General features: G+C 45.7%; 1 protein-coding gene across 5 annotated transcripts; it reads left to right on the top strand.

The window, feature by feature from the left end:
* The first annotated feature begins 406 nt into the window (after positions 1 to 406).
* HMGXB3 (HMG-box containing 3) lies at positions 407 to 22,155 on the top strand. Of its 5 annotated transcripts, none has more exons than XM_052816296.1 (20): positions 407 to 677; positions 1,411 to 1,558; positions 1,971 to 2,145; positions 2,592 to 3,155; positions 3,805 to 3,903; positions 6,594 to 6,725; positions 8,808 to 9,220; positions 9,580 to 9,755; positions 10,051 to 10,148; positions 10,693 to 10,791; positions 11,354 to 11,503; positions 13,166 to 13,467; positions 14,942 to 15,069; positions 15,698 to 15,829; positions 16,094 to 16,278; positions 16,874 to 17,093; positions 18,189 to 18,322; positions 18,728 to 18,844; positions 19,275 to 19,484; positions 20,080 to 22,155. In XM_052816296.1, exons 1-20 carry the CDS (start codon positions 569 to 571, stop codon positions 20,548 to 20,550), a joined length of 4,062 nt encoding a protein of 1,353 aa, XP_052672256.1. In that variant the 5' UTR covers positions 407 to 568; the 3' UTR covers positions 20,551 to 22,155. The 5 variants fall into 5 exon arrangements, with proteins under 5 accessions (XP_052672256.1, XP_052672257.1, XP_052672258.1 ...); XM_052816300.1 differs by lacking the exon at positions 407 to 677 and adding an exon at positions 755 to 1,021; XM_052816297.1 differs by lacking the exon at positions 10,693 to 10,791.
* Positions 22,156 to 22,336: the final 181 nt, after the last annotated feature.

Raw genomic sequence — 22,336 nt, forward strand, 5'->3', positions numbered from 1 at the left:
CATGAGGGGAAGGCCTGTACCTGCGGCTCCGAGGAGACCAGGAGGGAGAAAACCTGTGGAAAGGCAGACCAAAAGTCTGCCTAGCACCCCCGAAGAACGCAAGAATACGGTGCTACTCCTGCAGAGAGCACCCCCCGCTTCCAGCGGCCTGAGCCCTTCGCTAATTGCGCTCTAATTGTGCTGCGCTCCCCCCTGACCAGCTCCCGCCTCCCCGCGCCCCCCTGAGGAGAATTGGCGGGAACAGCGGCCGCGTGCGCCTCCCCGCCCCAACGCGAGGGGACGCCGCCCACACGCAGGAAGCCTGACCCCTCCCGGCCACCGTCCCGCCCCGGCCCCGCCCTTCCCACCGGCGGCGCCCCGCCCCCTCCAGCCGTGACGCCACGACCCGGATGCTGTTGCCGCGAGCACTTCCGGCGGTGGCCGTGGCGGTGGCGGCGGCGGCGAGGGGCCGCCGAGGCGGAGGGTCCGGTGCTGGCCCGTCCCGACCCGCGGCCCGGGCCCGGCCTGGCAGCCGGCCCAGCATGCCGGGGCGGCCCGCCCCGCCTAGCCCGTCCGCCCGCTCTTCTCTATGCGGCTGGCCCGTAGCTCCGGCGCTGCCTCCTCCGCGCCGCTGCCCCCCGGCTGGGACGTGACCACAGCTCGCTGCCTGTCCGGCCGCTCGTCCCCGGTGCTGCCCAGTGAGTGGCCGAGGCGCCAGGGCCTTTCCTCGGGGGGCACCTGGGAGGGGGCCGGGGGGGGGCAGGTTCACCAGGGCACGAAGGGGACCCCTCTCCTCTCCTCCCCGCTCCGCTTCGCCTCGGCCGCTGTGGAGGAGATGGGGCCTCGGTTTAACGGGCTTTGGCGTGCCCGGGATTAGTGACGGCGTGGGGTCGAGGCGCGGGTCATGCGTGGGCTGCCCCTGAGCCCAGATAGCGTTGCCCTTTATCTCCTGAGGCTTCTCGTGTCCTCTCTGCCTCCCAGCGCCCTGGAGGCTGGAGCCATCATCGGTGTTAAGCGAGGAGCCCCGGAGATCTTGTGGTGGGTGAGAGGATTATGAGGCTTCCGTGCTTATGCAGGCTCTGGCCTTGCTTTTTGTGAGCGTGGCCGTGACATCTTGTAGCTGGACACCTGCTTGCTGGGCGTAAGGCTCGTTCTAGGTTACCAAACTTACCCAAGAGGTTCCTGGGGAATTGCAGCTTTTAAGTGCAGGTGCAGTGTGTCTGCGCTGAACTGATGGTATTGAGGTCATAGTGATAGAGGTGTTTTCTTCTAAAAATAGATGAATAGCTAACATGTAGTTATCTTGGTTAATTAAAGTCAAACTTACATGCCAGTGATGCCGTCAGCTTGCAGAGGTGATTAGGAGTGGTTTTTGTTGGGAGAAATGTTGTATACCTTGACAAGTGCATAACATAAAATATGTATTTTTAGCAATGGAGGCTCCATATGATGGCACTGAAGTAACTGTGGTAATGGAGGAAATAGAGGGCACTTACGCTTATGCATCACCAGTGCCGTCTAAGAAGAAAAAGAAATATAAGAGTACTGGTGATCATGGAGAAAAAGCCAAGAAGCCTAGGTAAGTTCTTTCTGTCTTCATCTGTCTAGGGTATGGGAGCAGTTTTCCTTGTTTCTGACAAGAGTGAACTTTGCAGTACTCTTGGAACACTTCATAGTGTAAAACATCATGTGTAAAACATTAGCCTGGCATTTTGGGCCCACTCTGACGTCGTCGTCTTTACGGGTGCTACCATTGCTTGACCTAAAGTTTTTCTACCCCAGAATAATTTACCTTAGGCTGTTTCTCCTTACTGCAGAGATTCTCCTCAGAATCTTAGTTTTCATTTGGTTAAAAAATGCACTTACAAGTAGAATTGAATGTAACATGCTTGTCATTTGACACTGAGACAAACGTAAACCTTGTGGATTTCTTTTTCCAAAGGAATTTATGTAGAATGATGTTAACATTTCAGTCTTTGGTTGTGTTTCAGATCTGCTTACCTTCTCTACTATTATGATATTTACTTGAAAGTACAGCAAGAGCTCCCCCACCTCCCTCAATCTGAAATCAACAAAAAGATCAGTGAGAGCTGGAGGTTGCTCAGTGTGGCTGAAAAAAGCTATTACTTGGAGAAGGCCAAGCTAGAGAAAGAGGGATTGGACCCGGTAAGTCATCTTTCTGGCAGTTCTTTGCCACGTGAAGAGAGAAGCACTTAACTGCTTACACAGTACTGTGTGTGGGAGAATCATTTAACTGCAGATTCCAGTTTGTATTTCTGCTTAGGACAGCCTATAAAGAAGTGGTGTGTGAGGCCACTGTCTCTTGCTTTTGCCTTCTGTTCAGTCAAGGGATAATTTCAAGACAGATATGTCTAGTACCTGCTGACGGGGATGGTAGTTATTTTTGTGTCATGTTGTCAGGGTGATTGATGGTAAAGTGGATGATAAAACCAGGGCTGAGAGGGATTCTGCAGGCTCTGTCATGTGGAGAAATTCCCAGCAAAGTACTTCAGGAAGCCATTTAAACTTTAGGCATTAAAATAGCAGGACTGAGAATTCAATCTTTTTCTTTTCTCATATTCATTTATTCCATACTCTGTTTTTGCCAACAGAACTCCAAGGTGTCCACTCGAACTGCAGTAGTTCCAGACATTCCAGGTTTCCGTAAGATTCTTCCTCGCTCAGATTATATAATTATTCCTAAAACCACTCTTCAAGAAGACAGGAGCAGGCAGTCGCTGGAACTGTGTGTGACACAGGGTCAGGCACCGTCCGAAGGGTTAACGGCTTCCACTAATATCACAAATGTCTCCCGTGATGCTGTGCAAAACATCCTTTCTGTGGACTCCAGCCATGTTGGCATTGCTGAGCAGTGCATTGCCATTGAAGGACTAGCAGAAGAGACTGCTTCCTTTGGTCAGTCCGATGCTGTGGAAGAAGTGGTTGCATCAGAGGTCCTCTCTCACTATGTTGGGCCTGTGACAGAGAAAGTGGCTGGAGATATCCTCTTGGATGAGGCTTCCTTGGAAATAGAAGGGCAACCGTATCAGACAGCTCGGGTGGTTATTGAAGAGACTCTAGTTAGCAGCTCCACAGACATCTCCAACGGGAGCATCGCTGTGGCCCGTCCTCAGGTTTCAGATGGTGTGTCTGTGGTGACCGTGGTGACTGGGAGGGTAAGTTGTTCTAGTGACACTTGGACTCCTGCCAGAGTCTCACCTGAAATGTCTGAGTGCTGTTTAACACATTTTTCTTAAGAACCTTGGTGGCTGCAGGAGAACCTGTATTGCCCAGTGTGCTTACACTCAGTGGTGAGGGAAACAGCAACTTTTGTAACTCAGTGATTACAGCGTCTCTGCTTGCAGATTGACTCTGCCATATGCTGATAGCGCTTGTGTCTTAAGATGACTGCTTGAGTTTTTTTAATTGTTTCTTATAACGATACTTGGGGTGGGTTCCGCAGTTGGACTACAAGATTTTGGGGAGAAGAAAATGTTACCTCTGTGCTCCTGGTAGCTGTTTTCTTGGTTGCAGAGAGGTAGAAGGGAGTACTTTTAAGTTGAGGTGTTAGGGATTGGTTATAGAAGATCCAATTCTTCACAGAATAAGGTTTGCTGTTTTCAATTTCAAGCTATGAAGAGTTTGGTAATTTCCAGAGTAGAGCTGGTAAGGCCATTGCTTTTGAAATGATTGCTCTTCTTTCCTGCTTTCTGGTTTCATCAGTCCTTAAGACCTATGTTCAATGGTAGTGTTCATTAGAGGGTGGGACACAGGTCACCATGTCTCTTGTTTTCTGCATGTATCTTCCCTTTGACTTCATTTTAGGATGCTGAAGAGAGTAGCTCCTCCACACCTGCTACACAGTTTATTATGTTACCTTTGCCAGCTCATTCTGTTGTGGAGAACCCAGCGTCAATTAAATTGGTAAGAAATTCAGAGTCTTGTATGGTATTTTAAGGTATGGATATATTACCATAGGTTTGTCTTAAAGGTGTTGGAGTAGGAAGGGTTTGATCATGGTTCAGTTCTTAAAGATAATCCAGTTTGGAGTCATCATGTCAGTTGATACATTTCTTGTCCCTGGTTTTATGCCTTATGCATGTTAATGGGGGTCTCTGACTTCCTAGAGTGTCTTATAGGGGCCTGTTTCTGCGGCCTTCTTCCTCAAGGAGTTCTTGGAAACGGATGGAGTAGATAACACTATCACAACACATCTGGCCAATGGCAGTTTCTGTGTTGCCCTTTTCAGGGTCTGTGTAGCCATCTACGTCTGCTACTTGGATGCATATTTATCTTCATAAAATGCCAGTGTCCATCCCTTTAAGGGCAAGAATCTGCCCTTGTGACAGGAAAACATGAGCTCCTCAGTCTCGTGGATGGCTGTCGCTTTGGCCATGTGACAGGAGAGGAGCAGTGACATAAGGTTTTGAGAACCCATGTAAAAGGTTGTGTGGCCTGTTGCATAAGGAAGAATAGTATTATTTCTCTAATCTAACTACTCCAGCCACCTGTATTTCTGTGATGGGTTGACCCTGCCTGGACACCAGATGCCCACCAAAGCCGCTCTATCACTCCCCTCCTCAGCTAGACAGGGAAGAGAAAATACAGTGAAGGGCTCGTGGGTTGAGATAAGGACAGGGAGCGATCACTCAACCAATTACTGTCATGGGCAAAACAGGCTCGACTTAGGGAAAATTAACTTAATTTGTTGCCAGTCAAACCAGAGTAGGGTAATGAGAAATAAAACCAAATCTTAAAACACCTACCCACCCCCACCGCCCCTTCTTCCGGGTCACAGCTTCACTCCCGAATTCTCTACCTACCCCCCGCAGCAGCGCTGGGGAATGGGGGTTACTGTCAGTTCATCATGCGTTGTCTCTGCTGCTCCTTCCTCTTCAGGGGCAGGACTCCTCACACTCTTCCCCTGCTCCAGTGTGGGGTCCTTCCCATGGGAGACAATCCTCCACAAACTTCTCCAACGTGGGTCCTTCCCATGGGCTGCAGTTCTTCACAAACTTCTCCAGCATGGGTCCCTTCCACGGTGTGCAGTCCTTCAGGAGCACACTGCTCCAGTGTGGGTCCCCCGCAGGGTCACAAGTCCTGCCAGAAAATGTGCTTCATGGGCTCCTCTCTCCACAGATCTGCAGGTCCTGCCAGGAGCCTGCTCCAGTGTGGGCTTCCCACGGGGTCACAGCCTCCTTCGGGCATCCCCCTGCTCTGGCATGGGGTCCTCCCCGGGCTGCAGGTGGATATCTGCTCCACTGTGGACCTCCCTGGGCTGCAGGGGGACAGCCTGCCTCACCATGGTCTTCCCCACGGGCTGCAGGGGAATCTCTGCTCCGGTGCCTGGAGCACCTCCTCCCCCTCCTTCTTCACTGACCTGGGGGTCTGCAGGGTTGTTTCTCTTGCATGTTCTCACTCCTCTCTCTGGCTGCAGTTTCTGTGCCGCAGCAACCTTTTTTCCCTTCTTAAATATGTTATCCCAGAGGCGCTACCACTATTGCTGATGGGCTCAGCCTTGGCCAACAGCGGGTCCGTCTTGGAGCCGGCTGGCATTGGCTCTGTCAGACATAGGGGAAGCTTCTAGCAGCTTCTCACAGAAGCCACCCCTGTAACCTCCCAGCTACCAAAACCTTGCCACGCAGACCTAATACACATTGTAGGACCTCATTGTACAGTCAGCACTGCAGCTCCTGTGTTGTATAAGCTAGCATCAACTCTTTTTTTCCAGGTTCTCTATGCTTCCAGCTGGTGGAACACTGCTGATATTTATAGTGGTGCATGGTGTGATATTCTTCCAGGTGTCTTGGGGGAATGGAAATACCTCAGGTTTTTGTTCCTGAGAAGTACCTAGCTTAAATTGTCTCATTTCTTTGACAGCAACATTTGCATTTCTAGAAAAAAATGTACATAGTTAGGGACTTACGGCACAACAGCTCTCTTGGGAGTGTTGAGTACAGAATATTGAGAAGTGCTGTGCTGATAAAAACTCAACGTGTTGATGCAGTTGTCCTGGCAAAGATGACAGGTTCTGCTTTAGTTGTCTTTATCAATAGTGCCTGGTGGTACTGCTGGAGTTAGTTTATAGCAAGTTACAGTAAAGCACCAGGGAGTACTTGACCACTGCATACAACAACAAATTACTGATGACAACTGCCTCTACATCATGAGTGCTTGTCTTCAAGTCTTGTCACCCTGTTGACACGAGTCTGTTAATCACATCTTGCCTCACTGTGGACTGCTGTTTGAATCATTTTTATACCATCTTATTATGACTTTTTCATATTCATAAGAGAACTGTTACATCACTGTCAATGCAAGGTTAGCTTCTCCAGTAGGTTATAGGCATGGTTCAGCTCTGCTCTGCAGTTTGATCTAAATTCTGGTAATACTGAAGGCTCTTGTATAGACTGAGCATTCAGACTCAGAGTAGTTATGGTGCTGACTCACTCTGATCCAGCTGTGTGGTGGTTGATCAGTAAAAGGAATAATAGTGGAGGGCGGGTGATTTGCTGAATAACGTTTGTAAAGTGCTTAGGAGGAAAAAGGGAGTGATGAGCACAGCTTTGTGTTTTTCAGCTCTGTAAAGAAATTCTTGACAACTCTCGTTTCAGACAACCACCTATACTCGCAGGGGACATGGAAATTGCACCAATCCTGGCTGTTCCTTCACTTACGTCACGAGGCATAAGCCACCAAAATGCCCGACATGTGGGAACTTCCTGGGAGGGAAATGGATCCCAAAGGTAAATTTGCCTTTCCTTCCCTGATTTTCAGACAAAAAGTGCTGTTTTAGTGATGCCTGTGATATTTCTAGACCTGTAGGTCTAGCGCAGGAGGTCAGATATGCCAGAATTGATCCCTGCACTTGTGTTCCAGTGCTTGTGCTGGAGCAAGTCACCATTGCAGAGGACACTTGGCCAAGGTGAGACAGACCTGAAATCAGCACACCTTGGGTAAAGATGCCACTTGTAATGGTGTCAGCTAGAATAGATGGGGCTGCATTTGGTAACTCTCTCTCACTGAGAGGATACACATTCTTCTGGCCCTCTGCCTGCATTATAGTTCCTGGAAGGCATTGCCTGTTCTTCCTGCTACAGCCCTAGCTAAGCTCAGGAATTTGATTGAACCATTTGTTTTGTGGTAACTTATCTGTGTTTGAAGTTCTTTTATGAATTGAGGTTTTCTGTGGTTTTTCAACATCGTTTTTTCAACAGAAAGGAGGAACAAGTCTCAACTATAGTAGGTATATGATCCTTTGGGAGCTAGCTAATAAAGTTGATCTAGTGGAAGCTGAAGTGCTGTTGGGTAGTGTTGACTCATGGCCTTTTGTCTGATCATTCATGATGTTCTGATCTTTGGCTGGAAGGAAATTCATGAGTGTTGGTGGAGTTGAGAAGTTTGAGCGGAAAAGTCTTTCTCCAGGTGATACCTACTCTGCTTAAGTTATTGGCATCTCTACTAGCTATATACAGCAAAAAACACTTGCTCCTTAAACCTTGGCAATGTCATGGTAATTAGTCAGCTCTGAACAGATGTGAGTTCATTAAATTTCTGTCTGAAACAAGGCTCCTCGGGCACAAGTTAAAGGATGTTCTCTGTGAAAATTTGCATTGACATTCAGCGGCTCTATGTGGATTTGTTCTGAACCTCCTTTGTTTTGTGTCTAGATCCATTAAACATTTAGGGGCAAGAACTTTTTTAGGCAGCTTACAAGCTCTGTAGCGTGTGAGCTGATGGCTGGGCTTCCTACGTGGTAGGATACAAATAGTGTTGATGGTGTCTTAGTTTTTGTTCTGTAAACCTGCTGAAGTAGATAGATGGCCAGCTGCAAAAGTGTATTTCTGCCTGAATATGGTGTGCCTGCTTCTGTGAAATCCTACATTGATTAAAACTGAAAGGTTTTAGAGGGAGTTTTCTTCCTGTCTTGCAGTTTTATTCTGCTCTTCTGGGAACATGTTTGCATAAACAGTTCCACCTGTTTTTATGGTGTCATGCCTTGGGAGAAGCATACACCAGCAGGTTTTTTTTACCCGGTAATAACATCAGTAGAACTGAAACTATATATACATACATTCCTGTTCCTTAGAAAGGAAAGGGACTAGGTTGTAAGATGTCTGTTTTTAAAAACCTAGATTATCCTTCCGAGTATGAACTCTGTAGAGAGCTTAGAATTAATGTGTTTATCGTGCCAGAAACTCTTGATTCCATTTCTGATATCTTTTTGCATATTACCAATTCAGTGTTCCATCATACCTTTGTTGACCCCAATACATGGCTCCTGTAGCCTTAGTCTTGAAGGTAATGTTTTTCTTAAAGTCAAAAAACCTTCCTAATTAATTTTCTGTTTCCTGACTTGCTCATATGCATGCTTTTCTGAATACACGTATCCAAAAGATAACAAGTTCTCTATCTAGCTTCTTTTGGTTCCTCAATAGCATGGAAGAACAGACAGTGTCAGAGCGCTGAAGCTAGGAAAGGGGAGCGTAGGAGATGGGTCCTTGTTACAGAGGGTGGTGGGTGAGTTTGTGGTGTTGATGCTAATAGTGATATTTGAGGGAGTTTAAGAAAGATTGATTCTTCAAAGTAAACAGTGTCTAAAAATAATACATGGAGGGCCAGGAGGCTAGATAAAATGTTAACAGGGACTTTGCTGTCGTAGGAGATGATGTCTTTCTGCTCTTGTACAATTCACTGCTTAAACACTTAGGATTTTGCTGTTTTGATCCAGCATTAAATAGGCCATGGAAAACCTGGCATATGTGAAAGGAACTTAGTTATCTGTGAAAGTCTAAAGCTCTGAAGTGTGACTATCTTTTTGTTTCCAGGAAAAGCAACCAAAAAGCAAATCTGAGCCAAATTCAGGCACCTCTGTTAAAACTCCGGCAGCTAAAAGAGGTCAACAGACAGTGTTCACAGAACCGGCAGCTGTTAGTGAGAGTACCTCCAAGTCTGCTTTGGAAAGCTCTGAAGCTGTCAGCCAGCTGCTGAATGCTGTGCCTGTTGGAGGGCAAATGCAGGAGACGGAGTGGGAGGAAGTGATCATCTCTGAGGCTCACATTCTTGCAAACAATGTGCTTGCTGAAGACAGAGGGAGTGCTGTTGGAGTGATGCTGGGTCAAGAGAGCCAACGGCAAGGAGATTCTTCTTCAGAGCAGGCAGAAAAAGATAGCGTAGGGCTGGGGATGCCACTGTCTTCTGAGGTGCCGAGTTCAAGTGCCTCTGCAAAAAAGCCAATGGGGTGAGTCAGTTTTCCATATGTTATGGGAGTATATGATGTCTGTTGTGTGCTGATGGGACGAATCCAAGAAATTGAAGGCTGTTGGCAGTGCTTCCTGTAAGACCTATTGTGTTTGCTGTCTGTTTTGTGCCAGTTCAGGATTGTTCCTTTGAGATTTTGTCCATCAGAGCTAATTTTTTTTTAAAAAGTGACAATTAAATTGTAGTCACAGGGCAGATGTATCCTTAGTGCTATTTCTCCTTTCTACTGCAATAGCTGTGATTATTATGCTAATAAAGCACAGTTCAGGGAAGAGGAGAAAGTTGAGGCTGAGGGGGAATTGATGGAATTTTTTTCCAGTTTTAGCTCTTGTCTTTCAGAATTGATGCTCCAGCTGCTATACACAAAGGACAAGAAGTAAAGAGTAAGCCAAGACCCAAGCCCTCCTTGCTGGCTGCAGCAAGACCCATGCGAGCCATTCTGCCTGCACCAGCCAGTGTGGGGAGAGAAGCCAGCACCGAGCAGCCTAGCAACAGACAAGCCTTTGCAAATACCGGTAAAAGCAGTATTCTCTGGTATGCTTTGGGAGCGGTTGTCTTTCTTCACCACATTGAAGTGGTCTCTGTCAAATAATAAGATATATCTGAAGGGAGATAGTGACCTACACTAGAAAAAACCATTCTCTTTCTCTCTGAGAGTGCAGTAAATGGGCCATGAAACACCTGCTTGGGTCATTTCAAGTTTAGAGGAAAAATCTCACATGACTATGGTGGCATTTACCAAAGATGTCAGAATGAAACAGGACCTGTTTTCTCATATCTAACCTGCTGCAATCCCTTTCCTCCTTCAAGACAACCATTCCCCTGTGAGAACATCAGGCTTGAAGCCAAGTACGCTGAAACAATTGGGCCAGTCAATTCTGCAGCCACCAAGTGCCGAGGAGCGAAAGGTACCTATGGTTTGTTCTTCAAATGCATATTATTTTCCTGCTTTTTTTTTCCTCGGGTGAGGGATATGACCTGAGTGGTGAGAAATAGAACACAAAAATGTAGCAGCCTTATGATGATGAGATCTGTGACTGGCAGTTTTTATGGTTTGGCTTGGAAGCAGCATGAATGCTAGATGGCTGAGTGTAGGAACTGAACTGAGAGATGCTGTTGGACAATCTTTCTATTGGCTGCTTGGAGAACCTCCCAGTTACTTCCAGAAGACGTTTTGAGGATCTGCTAGTGCTTTGATAATCTGACGTGCAATACTGAGTATGGAGTCTTTCACCTGTGAAATGTGACTGAGTATGCCAAGATGCTGGAATACTTCTGTTTGAATTGTAATGCCTTAGTATGCAAAACAGTGTGTTGTAGTCCCCTGATATTAAATGAACGTTAATTGATTTCTTTAGGGGGGAAAAATGCTAATAGGTATTGCTTACAGGATATATGTATTCAGTAGTAGGTGTCTCACGAGTGTGGTTTTTTTCTCCTTTCAATCTCTAGCTCCACAGTGCTTTGACCAGCAGGGCATCTCAGGTTAAGGTAGTGGAGGTTAAACCGGACATATTCCCTTCCTACAAGTACAGCTGCACCGTAACTTTGGTGAGGATTTTTCAGATGGTCTGACTTATACTGTGGGGAGTGTCACCTCTGGGATGAGACCATTCTGTGACTTTTGTTTTACTGACTTGCAGAAATGCCTCTCGTGTTTAATGTGAGACAATCTGTACTTCTTATGTCATGTGTTGACCTAATCCAGGGTGACTGTACTCTGTTGCAGTCGTGTTTGGGATCTTGTTAAGAAATGGATTTTTCTTCATGTCCTAGCATATTCCCCATCCCCTCCTTGAGTTCAGCAGGGAGGATCAGTGGTTTCTGAATGAATTTAATGTGCAAGTGTTTGTGGTCTGGGGAACTGGCCCCAAAATGTTTGAGTGCCAGTTAAAGTATTCTGTGCAAAGTGACAGGGCCTGCTATTTGACCTTTAAACGAGGTGTTATGAAGTGGGGAAAAAACGTATGATATTCAAGCACACTTTTCTAGAATCTTGCTGGCATAGAATCATTTAGGTTGGAAAGGACCTTTAAGGTCATCAAGTCCAAATGCTAAAAGTCTAATGCATCTAAAAGTCAAGGTGAGCAAACATCTTTTTTATGTCATTCAGGATTTGGGATTGGCAACATCACGTGGCAGAGGGAAATGCAAGAACCCCTCTTGTAATTACGTGTATACAAACAGGCACAAACCACGAATCTGTCCAAGCTGTGGATACAATCTTGCCAAAGACAGAGCTGAGAAAACAGCAAAATCCCTGGTAAGGTTCAGAATAGTTTGTCTTATCAAATGGCTATTGTGGGGTGGGCAGGGAAGTACCTTAGTTTGCAGGTGCCCATGGGAACATGTTAATTTTTTTTTCATTATGGTAAGCTTTTCTAACAGAATAATGTCCTATTGAAAATACTTGTGATGATGTTTGTACTGTCCAACTCCTGCAACAATGGTGCTTCAGGCTGAGAATGAGACTGAGTGAACTCAGTTCTACCACTGGATGTCTCTGTAGCTTAAAAATGCTTATGACGTGTTGGTACATGCTGGGGAAATCACCCCTGAAGTCACATTTGTTGTGTCAGCTTTGTTGAACTTCAGACTTCATCAAGAAACTCCCAAGTATGCTCTGCTTTGTGACCAGTTTGTGGCTAATGTCAGTTAAGTTAGTACATCTTGTATTAGAGCTTCCTATTTTTAGGGGTTTGTAGTGCAACTTTACTTCCAGCCTGAATTTATTTCTGGATTTAGTATTTTTTTCTGTTATACATGGATGTAAATAATGAATTCTGGGGTTTGGTTTTTGGGGGTTTTTTTTGCGTTTGAAATTTCAAAGATTAGCTTTTCTTGTACAGAATTGTTTTATTTAAAATAAAAAATAAAAAAAAGGAGCTGCTCTGTTCTTAGCTGAAATGCCTACTCAGCATATAGACAGACTACATTTTAGTCTGTGTGGTAATATGACTCTTCCACATGTTTTTTTTTATTTTGAAGAATATAACTCTGTGTAGTGTTTATTAAAACAACAAACAAACTGATATGGCCTGTGTGAAACTCACACATAAGCAGCTAGCTGTCTGAGGAACAGCAGTGTGCTTAGTTCAGCTTGCATTTTGAGAGGCATGTGGCTTGTCTCTTCCTCATTTAGTTTTTTTTCTTATTTTTTGGATCTCGATGTGTTTAACATTCCTGTCACACAGTTCATTGTTGTCTCTGGGCTTTGGACTGATCATTTATCTCATTGCTAGACTAGACAGAAAAACAGGTTGAAAAGTTGGCAGAAGAGTTTAAGTGATTAAACAGATTAGCCTGTTTGCGTTCTCGCTGTTCTGAGCCACCTAGAGTTTAGTTCTCCTGTGCTTGTGCATTTTGTCTTGATAGTGTATGTGTGTTGGGCGGGTGTGTGTGTCTAAGGACTAAAGTTGATCAATTGTAATTGATTAGTGTATTCTGTATATCACAGCCCCTAGCTCTCATTTAGTGCTTGTCCCCTCTAGCTTCTGGAGTGGTGTGCAGACTGCTGTGGCTCTCTGAGCATGATATACAGGAGAATGTGCCTGATAACCTATGGAGAAAGGCAGTGATGATTGCCAGGATTATTGAAGTGTTTATATACCTCTTGGTGCTTGTCCTTACCCTCTTGATCCTCAATCCCTGCACTAACACTTCAGTTTAATGGCAAATCTGTGATGGTCTAGCAGTATTATAGGAGTTCCTGAAAGGCTGGGCTGTAATAAAGTATTTTTGGTGAAGTAACTTAGGCTTGGAGCTACTGTCTGGAGTCAATGATTGAGCAGTGGAGTAGAAGTCAAGTCTACTGGGTACAAAGGTTACTGTGTTTCTGCTATCTTTTATGACTTCTTTGGGCTTCTTAATATTTCATCCCCATGCTTGCCTAGTTGAATATGTGAGCGTTTGACTTGCTTTCTAGGAGGTCAGTCCAGGTCAGTCTGATGTGCTGAATACCAGTGAGCCCCTAACCCCATCCCAGAAAGAGATCCAGCGTCAATCCACCCTGCAGTTGCTGCGCAAGGTAATGCAGATCCCAGAGAATGAGTCAGAACTGGCTGAGGTCTTCGCGCTGATCCATGAACTCAACAGCTCGCGGCTCATCCTGTCCAACGTGAGTGAGGAGACAGTCACCATAGAGCAGACCTCCTGGTCAAACTACTATGAGTCTCCATCTGCGCAGTGCCTCCTCTGTAACAGCCCATTGTTCAAAGGGGGACAGAAGTAAGATTCTGTTTTAGACTTGTGACTCTTTCAACCTCATGCTGATATTCTATGTTGCAAGCGTGCCTGAAATAATATTTGCTTGAGCCCCTGGTACTGGAGCTGGTGTAAGTGGCGCTGAATAAGCTACAAGTGTGTGGAAAGGCGTTAGGTGGTTAGCAATAAGCTATTTCTGTTTCTCCTGTGCAATGTAGTTTGTCATACTTACCGTTTCCATACAGCAGGAGAGCTTGATCAAAGAGTGACGGCTAAGTGTAGATGTAATTTTTTTCTTCTTGAAACAGAATCTTTTCATTAGTCATCCTTTCTTTGTTTCCCAGTCTGATGTTTTGAGGCTGACAGAGGCAAAATTGTGGGATTATAGATGTGCATTATGTGATTTCCCTTTTCTCTCTCTTCCTGATCTGAATATTTCCTGTGTGGATCTTTTTCCTTATGATGTTTTCATTCTTTTCATGGCTTAGTGTGGTCTTGAGTGAATCCTTTTTTGGAATAAATACCCAAATTGAAACCTGAAGGACTTTCAGAAATTACCAGTGTATAGGCTTACCTTAACTAGATTTGTGTAAAAGCCTGTAAGATATCTCCTCACTGAGTCTGCCAAACATCCTCCTGAAGCTGAAAGCATGAGCCAAAACATTTTGCACAGCAAAATGTTGGGTAGTTTACTGTTGTGTTTCTTCAACCAAAAAGATATTCTTGATACCAGTTAAGGATGTTTGCTTTGGTCAGGCTAGTACTAATTGAGATTTTTCCAGCAGAGGTACTTTTTATACTCGTTAATTTTTGCAGAACAGCGCTATCTTGCACCCTGTCCCTCACCTTGTGACTTTACCAACCTGTGCTTTGTAAATACTTGCTTCAATGCTGGGCTGCTTTGCCAATGCTCTGAAGGCAATGCTCTGAGTGTGGGACTCTCACATGTACCTGTGTAGGCTTTAATTAAACCCCTGCCAGTGGGAGGGAGCCAGCTTTGACTTTGATTCCTATTTTCTTAGGTGGACAGCTGTATTTCTGCCACAAGGGCACAACTGGCATTTTCCTGTCTGAACTTCCTCCTCAGCAGCTGTACTGTAGAGGAGCAGGCCTTTCTGAATCTGTGTGTGCAGGGACAGGCTGTCCAGTAGAGTGTGTTACTAGTCACCATTTGTTGCCCCACAGTAATAGGGCTGATGCTTCTCCCAGGGCAGCTGGGGCCGTAGATTTTCTCCACCTCTCAAATACTGTGCACCCGATGTACGGAGCTGGAGAGATGCTGTAGTGCTGTTAAAAGATTGTGAGCAGTGACCTGACTCTGCCAGGGGAATCCATTTTAAAATGTAACATTTTTTCTTTGCTGGTGTGAAATGATGTGAACTGGCTTAGACTGACATACTAATGAACTGATCTCAACAAGAACATTTTAAGTTACTGCAGGACTGGACTGAAAAACCTGATGGCTTGACTCTGAGTTGTGTTTTGTTGTCTGTTACAGTTCCCTTGCTGGTCCTCAGGAGTGCTGGCTGCTGACAGCTAATAGATTACAGGTGGTTACAGCTCAGGTCAAAGTGTGCTTGAACCTGCAGTGTCTGGCCCTCCATAGCTTCACTGATATTTACACAGGTAGGAAAAATGTAAGCATACCAACTTACAGCATGACTACGGTCTAAACCCTTCAGAAGCCTTGGGAGTGTGTGAGGGCATTGTCTTTGCACAGAAAAGTCTATTCCCTGCCCCAATGTATTAAACTTGAATTATTTTTTACTTGCACTATTCTTCTGCTTCTTCTGCAAGTAAATCTATATTTGTGAGGAAAAACATGTATGAATGCTTTGATGAGGAATACCATGCCTTGCTTCATGGGTGTAGGTCTCCTCTGTGTAAGTGGTAAATGTTGAGTTCTGCAAGGCAACCCCTGAGATCTTAGGCAAAGATATCTCTGCAGAGTGTTGTTTCTCAGTGTTACTGGTGAGACTCAGTGGCAGTCTCTGTGGGCCTCCTGCAAGGCAGCATGGAGCTGAGGAGATGGATAGGCTGCTGTTCCTTGTAGCCTTTTCAATTTAAAGGCAAGTCTGTGAAAGGAGCTAGTCTCACTAATGTGCAAAGGAAACAGTCCCAGAAGCACTATCCATGTTTGCATTATCCTCTGAACCGTACTTGTATGAGTATTTTGCGTATCAGTAAGGCATATATTTCTTTGTGAGGAAGATCTGGAACCCTACAGACAATAACTGTCTTGTTTTAACTGCAGGCCTTTTCAATGTGGGTAACAAGTTGCTAGTGAGCTTGGATCTTCTGTTTGCAATCCGAAACCACATTAAACTTGGAGAGGATCCCAGAGTGGCTGTTGGCAATATTCTGGACTCTGTTCAGGAGCAAACTGGTGGGTTTTCTTACTTGTTTTTTTACTGTAACACTTAGACCAACTGTGATCTGCTGCTGATTGTTAGGTTATAAAAAGACAAAACTCACCTCTTCTGCTGTGGTATGTTTCTATTAAATCACTTCCTAAACCCAACAGTACCTCTGTTCTTTGTAACAATTCTCTGGAGGACAGCTTTGTTTTTATTCTGCATAGCAGAGTTCTACTATCTCTCCACTGACTTCAGGAAGTGAAAGCTGTTACAGTGGCATGTTCTCTTTTCAGAAAAAAGCCTGCGCCCTGATGAGCAGATTCAGCTCCAGGAACTGCTGTGCAATGGCTACTGGGCCTTTGAGTGCCTAACAGTCCGGGATTACAATGATATGATCTGTGGAATCTGTGGCATAACCCCCAAGGTGGAAATAGCCCAGAGGAATGCGGAAAATGTCCTGGCACTGAAAAATATAGAGGTAGGCTTTTCACAAACTTCACATCCTGTTCGTGTTCAAAGCAGATCATAATAACTTTTGCTGACTCTGGTCTTTGTAATGCACGATAATTACATGAGACCTTTGTGAGCAGTTTTCTGCTGATGCCTGGCAAGAGGATGTGGCTGGAGTGGTGATGCCTGCACTTCCTCTTAGAGGTGTTGATGTATTGTTTGGGGAAAACAAGATCCTCTGTCCCTGGACCACAGCTTTTGTCCAGTGGCCACTGACAGTAGGGACCTTGGATGAAAGTTGCTGAACTTGGCCTTCTTCCTTTGACATGAAGGCATTCTTTTTTTTCCCTAACAGCAGTTTCCTTGAGGTGCTGTCTTCTCCAATGGGGAAAAAAGCCCTACTAGTAGTATGCAGCATGTTTGGCTTTTATGTCAAATAAATGGTTTTGACTCTCCCCCAATGAAAAGTGATTGTGGGGAGCTCTATAGCCTGAAGTCATCTTATTATATTTGGGCTGAGCACTCTCCTGGGTAGTCCTCATGCCTTGAGTGAGGCTGACACAAAACTGTCAAATGAACTACGGTTATTTGTATTTGACCAGTGTGTTTCTTGCTCTTTCTAGTTTACTTGGCCAGAATTCTTGCCATCAAGTGAAGTGAATGTAGAAGACTTCTGGTCCACGATGGAGACAGAGGTGATTGAGCAGGTGGCTTTTCCTTCTAGCATCCCCATCACAAAGTTTGATGCCTCTATTGTTGCTCCTTTCTTCCCTCCACTGATGAGAGGAGCGATGGTGATCAATACTGAGAAGGACAAGAACCTGGATGCACAACCAGTGCCAGGTAACTGCTGAGGTTGTGCTTATTAATGGAGTGCTTTACGTGGCGGTGACTTCAGTCTTTTGGTGACATTTAGAGTTGAGAATTGATGATTGCATGACTCTAAAAGTTACATCTGCTGAGAGAAGGCAAGAATGCTGGGGTGAGTTCAGCTGTTCTCAGGATACTTAGCAGCTTGAGCTTTGGCCTGTCCAGTGAAGCTTGAATGCACTGGTGTGCTCTGATGCATCTGAGGCATGGGGGACATGAGAGCACTGCACACCAAATGAGATACGGTCTGATTGCAGAGGGTTGCATGCACAACTTGAATGCCAGTCAGTATTTGTTTCATGTTAGACTGATGCTTGGATTTTGAAAGCTGCAGGCAGTGCTTGGTGTCTCGTTATCATGATGTCAATAAAGGGTGAGTAAGTTTTTACAGAACTTGAAAAAAGACTAGGAGATGGATGTGCTAGTCCTGATCAGTGTTGTCAGCATTCAGTATATTGAGGGCATTGACTGCATGTAACAAGAAACCATGAGATGAATAAGCTCAGATGTATGAGAGCTAAATTTAGTTAGCACCTGTTTCCCATAACAGTTTAGGTATTAGGTGTAAGAAGGAAAACTGGCTTTGCAAGCTTAACAGGTATATGAGTTGGCTTTGCACACAGTGCTGCAGCTGTTTTAGAGAGCTGAGCTGCAGAAGGGCTACATGGGCTTTTGTAGGAGTGGAGCTCCAGAGAAAGAACCAGGGAGGAGATGTGAAGGGTGAGCCTGGAGCTGCTCAGTCCAAAGGCTGCAATCACATTTCTCTGTGCTCTTCTGTCACTTGTTTATCCTCATGTCAGTCCAACCAGGCATTTAAAGGTTGCAAGCGACACGATAGACAAGTGCTTAAGGAGTCTGCAACTCTGCTGGGCTCAGTCTGGTGACCTCACTCGCAAAGGGTTCAAGAGAAGTGTGGGCTGTGACATGCTTTGGAAATAGGACTATTCGTGGGTTTTGCTTGCTGGCAGATGGTTGTGCAGTCTCCACTTCTGTAGTCTTCAGAAGAAATTTTTTTGGTGACTTCCCTTCCTGAGAATGAGTGCTGAGACTTGTTTCCTGCCTTTGCAGGTAATGGGAGTGCCTTGGTGAGGCTCCTTCAGGAAGAAGTCTTCAGGCTTGAGCTGATAAGCTCTTACAGTGAGGAAGAGCTGCAGAGCTTTCTGACACAGTGTGGCATCCCCTGGGAGGCTTCCGATACAAAGGTAATGGCTTGTTTGCCAACATACAAGCTTCCAGGAGTGGAGCTGTTCTTCACTGTCTTTGCCTCATTCACACTTGCCATCCTAGATAATTAACTTCTCATCTGACTGCACTAAGGGCAGGGGTGGTTTAGAAGTGAGTGCCTGCAGATTATAGGATAACTTACACATGGTGAAATAAATTGAACCTTTGTGGGCTAGAAGAAAGGAAGCCTGTAATTACCTTGTCACAGGCTCAGCGTTGTGTAATTGCTTGTCTTCCTCCCAGTGCTGAGTGTGGGATTAGGAAGTTACTGGATGAAGTGCAAATTAAGATTTGGGAGACCTTGCCTGCAGCCTTCTCCCTCTCTGGAGGAGTCCTTTAATTTTAGCCACATACAGACTTTCTCTGGGGCCTGTCTTTTCTAGGAGCAGCTCTGCTACTCCCTCCTGGCTCTCTATGAGTTTGTACAGAATGGGACAAGCGTCGCACAAGCCTCTGCTCATCACACGGGAGGGAAAATCTACAAAGTGTGTCCACATCAGGTAAGGAAGGCTGGAGTCAGCAATGTTTTTTCTTACCTTGCTATTCACTATTATCTGACTTACCAGTGTGGAACTCCCTCATTAAATAGAAGCAATGGAGTGGGCCTCTTTGTGCCTTGGGAATGAAATACAGTGCCTCAGGGGCTTGGAGTATGAGCAGTCTTGCAGGAGATTTCAAGATTGACTAGTGATCTGAAGACTGGTTTTGATTTTGCTGCTGAGGTGGAGTTGAAAATCACCTCTTCCTGAACAAGATGAAGTGAATGTGTATGAGGAGGAAACAGAATATCTTTAGAGAAAGTAGCTGTCTGGTTACTGTATTGTCTGGAATACCTGAAAGGAATCTTAATTTTTTTTAAGACTATATCTTTTTTTTCCATAAGTTTTCAGGTTTTTTTGTGCTGTTTGGTGTTAATCCTTTTCTTTCCAGGTTGTATGTGGCTCAAAGTACATAGTAAGAGGAGAAAATGCCCGGGATCATGTGGACTTGTTGGTTTCCTCACGTCACTGGCCTCCAGTGTATGTCGTTGATACAGCCTCTTCAGTGGCGCTGTGTGCAGACGTCTGCTGTCCTGGCCTGACTTCCCAGATGTGGGGGAAAAAACAGGGCTGCTTCTCTGACCCCATGGATCCTCCAACGGTTAGTTGTGTCCACCTTTGCACTCTGCTATGCCACTCCAATGTGGAAAAGTTTCAAGTGAGATTTAAAATTAAAAAAAAAAAAAAAATTTCAAAAAGTATATGTAGCCTGCATTGTGCCTCAAGATAATTTGACCTGATAAGTGTCTCCTGACTCACAGCTTTGCAAGCGCATAGCTTCTGAGCATAGCAGAAAGCATTACATGTTGCTTTGGGCATTGTGTTAGGTCCATGCTCCTTAATAGGAAGAGCTGTGCTGAAAGTGCATTGTAACAGTTCAAATCATGAACTTTGGAGCATGTTGGTTATTTTGACGTGGCAACTCATTTTTCCCAAACTACTGCGATTACTTGAGAAATGGGAGAGGAAGAGGGTTGCTAGTGCCTTGGGATTATCTCTGTGGCCATATGAGTGAGGAGGGAGCGTACAGAACCACCTTTGTGGCATTTAGGGGAAGCCTGAATTAGTTAGCCCTCCCTCTGTCCTGGGTCATAGTGCTGGCTGGAGTTCAGCCAAATGGTACTTTTGTCTTGTTCCTCTTAGCTGTGGGGAAGTTACTTCTTGTTCTACCTGATGCATGTCTCTCTCTTTCCCAGTATGTGTCCTGCCCTGAACTGCTAGACCAGCACTACAGCGTAGACATGACTGTGGCTGAGCACTCTGTTCAGCACCCAATCACCAAGTCGTCGGCACGCCGAATTGTTCACACGGGTTCAGAGCAGAACAGCAACCAAGATCCAACGGCTCGGCATCACTGCATCTCCCTGTGCCGAGAGCTGGAGCCATACAGCGCCATCATCGCTGCTATCAACGACAGCAAAACTAGCAACATCCGCCAAAGGCCCATCACCTTCGAGAACGCCACGCACTATTACCTCTACAACCGCCTCATGGACTTCCTCACCAGCAGGGAAATTGTGAATCGGCAGATCCAGGAGATCGTACAGAGCTGCCAGCCTGGGGAGGTGGTAATTCGCGATGCTCTCTACCGGCTCGGAGTGGCCCAGATTAAAACAGAAACAGAAGAGGATGAAGAGGGGAAGCAGGAGGATGATAGAGGTTGCTGAGTAACAAAACAGCTTGTTGGTTTCTCTCTCTGGTTGTGTGGATGGGTGGGCTGGGCCAGCTTCTGCGAGGTTTGGGCAGCTGTCTGGCTTGAGAGTTTATTTTTGCGGGTTGGAGATGTGATGCCAGTGGCTTTGACTGCTGTTAATGACCAAAGAGCTGTGTGCTTCCATAGTGTCATGGTAGCTGCTGCAAGCATGGGTCTGTCACCCCCCTTGCTGAAGGCTGCAACTGCCTCCCGAGGTGTGCGATGGACCTGCTGTTCAGTGCCGTGAAATGTTGCCCTCCCTGCAGTTGGCAAGTGGAGAAGGGAGAGGCATTTCTGGTAGTGGGGAGTATGCATGGTCAAGCACACAGGTTTTTTAATTCTGAATCTTGCTTGCTGACTTCTTTGTGCATACTGGTGGCAGGGCTGGGGGTGTGGGAGCAGGCATGAAAGGCAGACAGCTAAGATGATTTCCCCCCAAATATTTTGAATAGATTAGTTTAGGACACTGACTCCTGCTTGGAAATCCTGCATAGCTCTCATGCATTGGCTGCAAGGAGTCTTTAGACAAGGAGGAGGAGGAGCCATGTGGCTTTAACACTCTGTATCTGGGGAGCTTCCCTGGAGGCTGCACTCCTGGGTCCAGGACTGTGGGTGCTTTGGCTGCAGAAAGTTTCTAGAATTGTTTGTCCCCTCACATGAGCACTAATAATTTAGAATCTGAAACATACAGTGAGTGAAAAGTGTTCTGTATGTTAAGATAAGAATTGACTGGGTGAGCCCCAGGGGAATCAAGCTCGTTGGAGGGCTGTATGAGCGCTCTGTAGGGTGGTGGCTGTGGAAAGGGGAAGGACACTCAAAATTTTTGTGCTGTCCCTCTGGACGCTTTTTTTTTTTTTTTTTAGCAGTTTCATTCTGTTCAACGACTTGCATTTCTGTTGTCCTGCCCTTAGAACAGAATCACAGAGACTGTCTGTGGGATCAAGGAGAAACGATGAGCGCAGTGTCACCAGGGGGAGCAGGGTTCGGTATTCCACCCTCAGAGGAAGCGCTGGGAGAGCTGCATCCATGCGTGCAATCTCAGCACTCTGTCAGGTGTCATATTTGCCCTGCCCATGTCCAGACAGCGCTGTGTGGGTTAGAGAAGTCTCACGCTGCCCAGGTTGCTTTATCAGCTCCTTGAGGGGAGTGGGGCTGAGACCTCTGCCCCTACAGCATGTCTGGAGAACACCTTGGGCTGTGGTTGTAAAGCTGTATGCGCTGTCTGCTGCCAGCTCCCTCTGCTATTGCTGGTGGTGAAGGTGGATAGGTGTTGCTGTGACCTGCAGAGGAGAGGAGCGGGATGCTAGACTGCTAAGTTGCCATCCAGGAAGTTTTTTGTCTGAGTGAGCAGTGGGGAAGATTCAGAGGCTTGCGGTGTGGTTGAAAACTCCCTTCTGTGAAGGGGAACCTATTGAGTACCATACTGTTAAAGTAAATGTATTAAGTCTGAGCAAATGCAGTAATTATGGCTTGGGGTTTTTCTGTTAAGAACATTAACTTATTATAATGAGACATTAGTGACTTTTTTCAGTCAGTGATAAAGTTTAATAAATTGTCTCCAATTTTGGGGGTGAAACTGCAGGCAAGTGACTTGTTTTTTGTGTATAAGACCTGGAGGACTGCAGTGGGAAAGGGCACAAACACTATGTGCACATATACCATGTGTCAAATAAAATTATCCTGCTAAATATAGCTAAGGTATAGTTCTTAAAAGTGGCAAGAAAGTAGCTTCTGCAGATGGCTGACTTCTGTAGTCTACC

Source organism: Harpia harpyja, chromosome 20 (assembly GCF_026419915.1).
Source record: "Harpia harpyja isolate bHarHar1 chromosome 20, bHarHar1 primary haplotype, whole genome shotgun sequence".
NCBI lineage: Eukaryota > Metazoa > Chordata > Aves > Accipitriformes > Accipitridae > Harpia > Harpia harpyja.

What these genes read in the sequence shown, in the direction of transcription:
- HMGXB3 (XM_052816296.1), top strand. Translation starts at nt 569, where the DNA reads ATGCGGCTGGCCCGTAGCTCCGGCGCTGCCTCCTCCGCGCCGCTGCCC. An exon ending in TTGTTCAAAGGGGGACAGAA is followed by an intron (nt 13,468 to 14,941) that starts GTAAGATTCTGT and finishes TGTCTGTTACAG; the next exon opens with TTCCCTTGCTGGTCCTCAGG. An exon ending in CTTCACTGATATTTACACAG is followed by an intron (nt 15,070 to 15,697) that starts GTAGGAAAAATG and finishes TTTTAACTGCAG; the next exon opens with GCCTTTTCAATGTGGGTAAC.